General features: G+C 41.6%; 1 protein-coding gene across 1 annotated transcript in view; it reads left to right on the top strand.

The window, feature by feature from the left end:
- The window catches only part of LOC109288980 (eosinophil peroxidase-like), a 35,998-nt gene extending 33,726 nt beyond the window's left edge, over window positions 1–2,272 (top strand). The window contains exon 14 of the mRNA XM_019504818.1: window positions 1,644–2,272. Coding sequence (XP_019360363.1) covers window positions 1,644–1,666 — 23 coding nt within the window. The 3' untranslated portion in view covers window positions 1,667–2,272. The remainder of the gene's footprint in view (window positions 1–1,643) is intronic.
- The last annotated feature ends 425 nt before the right edge of the window (window positions 2,273–2,697 follow it).

The raw sequence follows: 2,697 nt of genomic DNA on the forward strand, positions 1-2,697 counted from the left end.
GAGCTTATGACGACAGGCTGAGAGCCATGGGGTTCTTTAGCCTGGAAAAGTGCAGGCTCAGGGGTGATCTGATGGACACCTATAAGTTTATCGGGGTGACCACCAGTATCTGGGGGAATGTTTGTTCACCAGAGCGCCCCAAGGGATGATGAGGTTGAACGGTTATAAACTACTGCAGGACCGTTTCAGGCTGGACATAAGGAAGAATTTACTGTCCGAGCCCCCAAGGTCCGGAACAGCCTGCCATCGGAGGTGGTTCAAGCTGAACACCTTCAAGAACAAATTGGATGCTTATCTTGCTTATCCTATGACCCTAGCTGACTTCCTGCCCTTTGGGCGGGGGGCTGGACTCAATGATCTTCCGAGGTCCCTTCCAGCCCTAATGTCTATGAAATCTATGAAATCTATTTCAGAGATAATCACTAGAAAAAATGTGTTGAGCCAAGCACTGACTTCCAACTGATGTAGAGCTTTCCAGTTCTGGAAGTGGATTCATTCTAATGCAAGAAGGATATATTACTGTACATATAAGCATGAATCCAGCTTTAAAAAGGGTTGGACAAAAATTGAATGTTTCTTAGATGTCTCTGAACAGAGCCCTTTTCTTAACACCCAGATATGCTTTATGCCAGTGGTGCTCAATTTCCGTCAGGCTGCATTCAGCCACACCTTCCAGAGCTGCAGCAGTTAACGCTGCTACCACTTCCCTGCAGCCAAAGTTCCAGACTCATGGGGAACCTTGCAGCACAGATGATATGGCCCTGTAGGCCTTATTATGCCAATGTGTTGCTTCATAGCTGGATCTGGTGTGTGGGATCAGGTCAGTGTGAGGGGCTGCTCAGCAGCTGGATCTGGCCCATGGTCTGAACCTGCCCACAGGATTCAGCTGGCATACCAGCCCTGTGCCAGCTCCGGGGCCAGAAGACTGAGCACCACTGCTTTATGCAGTCATTTCCGAATCATTACTACTCAGCCCAGTCTTGTGCTAAAAGCAAGGACATAGCCTGTATTACAAATGAAAACTGTACATTATCTGTCTCAGGCTTACAGTGCTTACTCTTTTGAGAATGGATTTTTGGTGAATTTATAAGTAAACTTGCCAACTAGCATGAATTAAAGTTAATTTTAGATTTGGTCTTTTAAGAATTAGAACTCTTGCCACATCTTACACAGACCCTCATAATCCTACATTCCATGTTGTTTATGTAAGAAATTTCAATGAGTTTTTATTAGATTTGAAAACAATGAAATTAAATTCATATTAATATTAATGAATATTTACCTAATGACTGTGCTTATAGACCAATTGAGGTCACATTTTCAGGAGGAACCACTGTGACCTCCAGCCTGTTATCAGTCTTCTTGGCCAGTTGATCCCTATACAATTCTGTTGGTTAGATTTCAGGGGAGGGAGATTGCAAATATGTCAGAAATTCTCTTAGATATACAACTGTCTCAAAAATCTCTTCTATGAATGTCTGGATAATTGTCCTTTTCCTCCCTTGCCCCAGATCTCCAATTGCTCCTCTGTTCCTTGCTAACAGATGGAGATAAAACGCACATCTCATACCCCAATTTCTCATGCTCAGGCAGTACTCCCTGTCTCTTTGTTACTAATACCCTGTTCATTTCGACTTCCCCAGAAGAAGCATCTGGTGACTCTTAATGATCGAAGCTGATGGTCGGCTAGACATCTGGATTCAGAAAACTACTGGGACAGATTCTTCAGCATGTTTGATCTAGTATTTTCTTGTCTGGAATGTTGGAGCAAAGCTGCTATCGATTTGCTTGATCTTATTTTGTGGTAGGCCTTTTCAGGAAGGTGGAATCAAATTAAAAGTGAGCATTATTAAAAGAAGTCCCAGTTCAATATACAATTTGTTCTAAAAATGACTTTCCAAAGCAGATTGCTGAACAAAATCATGGTTTCACTAGGATAAGAAAATAATTCAAGAAGGTGTCATCTTATGAACTTCGTACAAACTGGACCTCAGTCAATTTTACCATTTGAAAGACATTTATTTTATAGTTACACATAAAGATGTTGGACTCCTGCTCTGATATAACACTGTATTGCTGTGCTAGCCCAGGGTGGGGAATACAGTCCAAGATGGACTGGAAGACCTTTTAATATAGCTCATATTTTTAATATATATCACCTATTTTGCTCACTAAGGAATTGCAACAAATAATCAGCTATTTTCCTTTAATAGAAATCAGGCTTGCTAATTTCACAGAAGTATGCAGTTGACTGAGACTAATGATTGCCAGCTTTGTGATTCCCTTTGATCACTATTACCTGGTTTCTTTAATAAAAATGCTTTTTTTTTCAGTCAGTTTCCATCTTTACTTGAATGTGAGTCAGCAGTTGGTCTGTTTAAGAAAAAAGACATTAACTCTTTCATTAGGAGCCACAAAGGAATTAATAAGGCTATCAGAGCTATCACCATTTCTATGAGAAAATGGATGCAACAGCCCTGGTTCACTAGTCCTGGCAAGGTGGTGTTCTTGCCATCAGTTTTTCCAATCTAAACCCTGAGCTGTCTGGGCAATGGGATGTGCCATAACTTAGGGTTACCATATGTCTGGGTTTTCCCGGACATGTCCTCTTTTTTGGCCCCCTGTCCTCCTGTCTGGGTGGGTTTTTAAAATACAAGCAAATGTCCAGGTTTTTGCTCTGCCTCTGGGTTTTCCCCT

The sequence above is a fragment of the Gavialis gangeticus genome, unplaced genomic scaffold, assembly GCF_001723915.1.
Source record: "Gavialis gangeticus isolate Ggan-Ray unplaced genomic scaffold, GavGan_comp1, whole genome shotgun sequence".
Lineage (NCBI taxonomy): Eukaryota > Metazoa > Chordata > Crocodylia > Gavialidae > Gavialis > Gavialis gangeticus.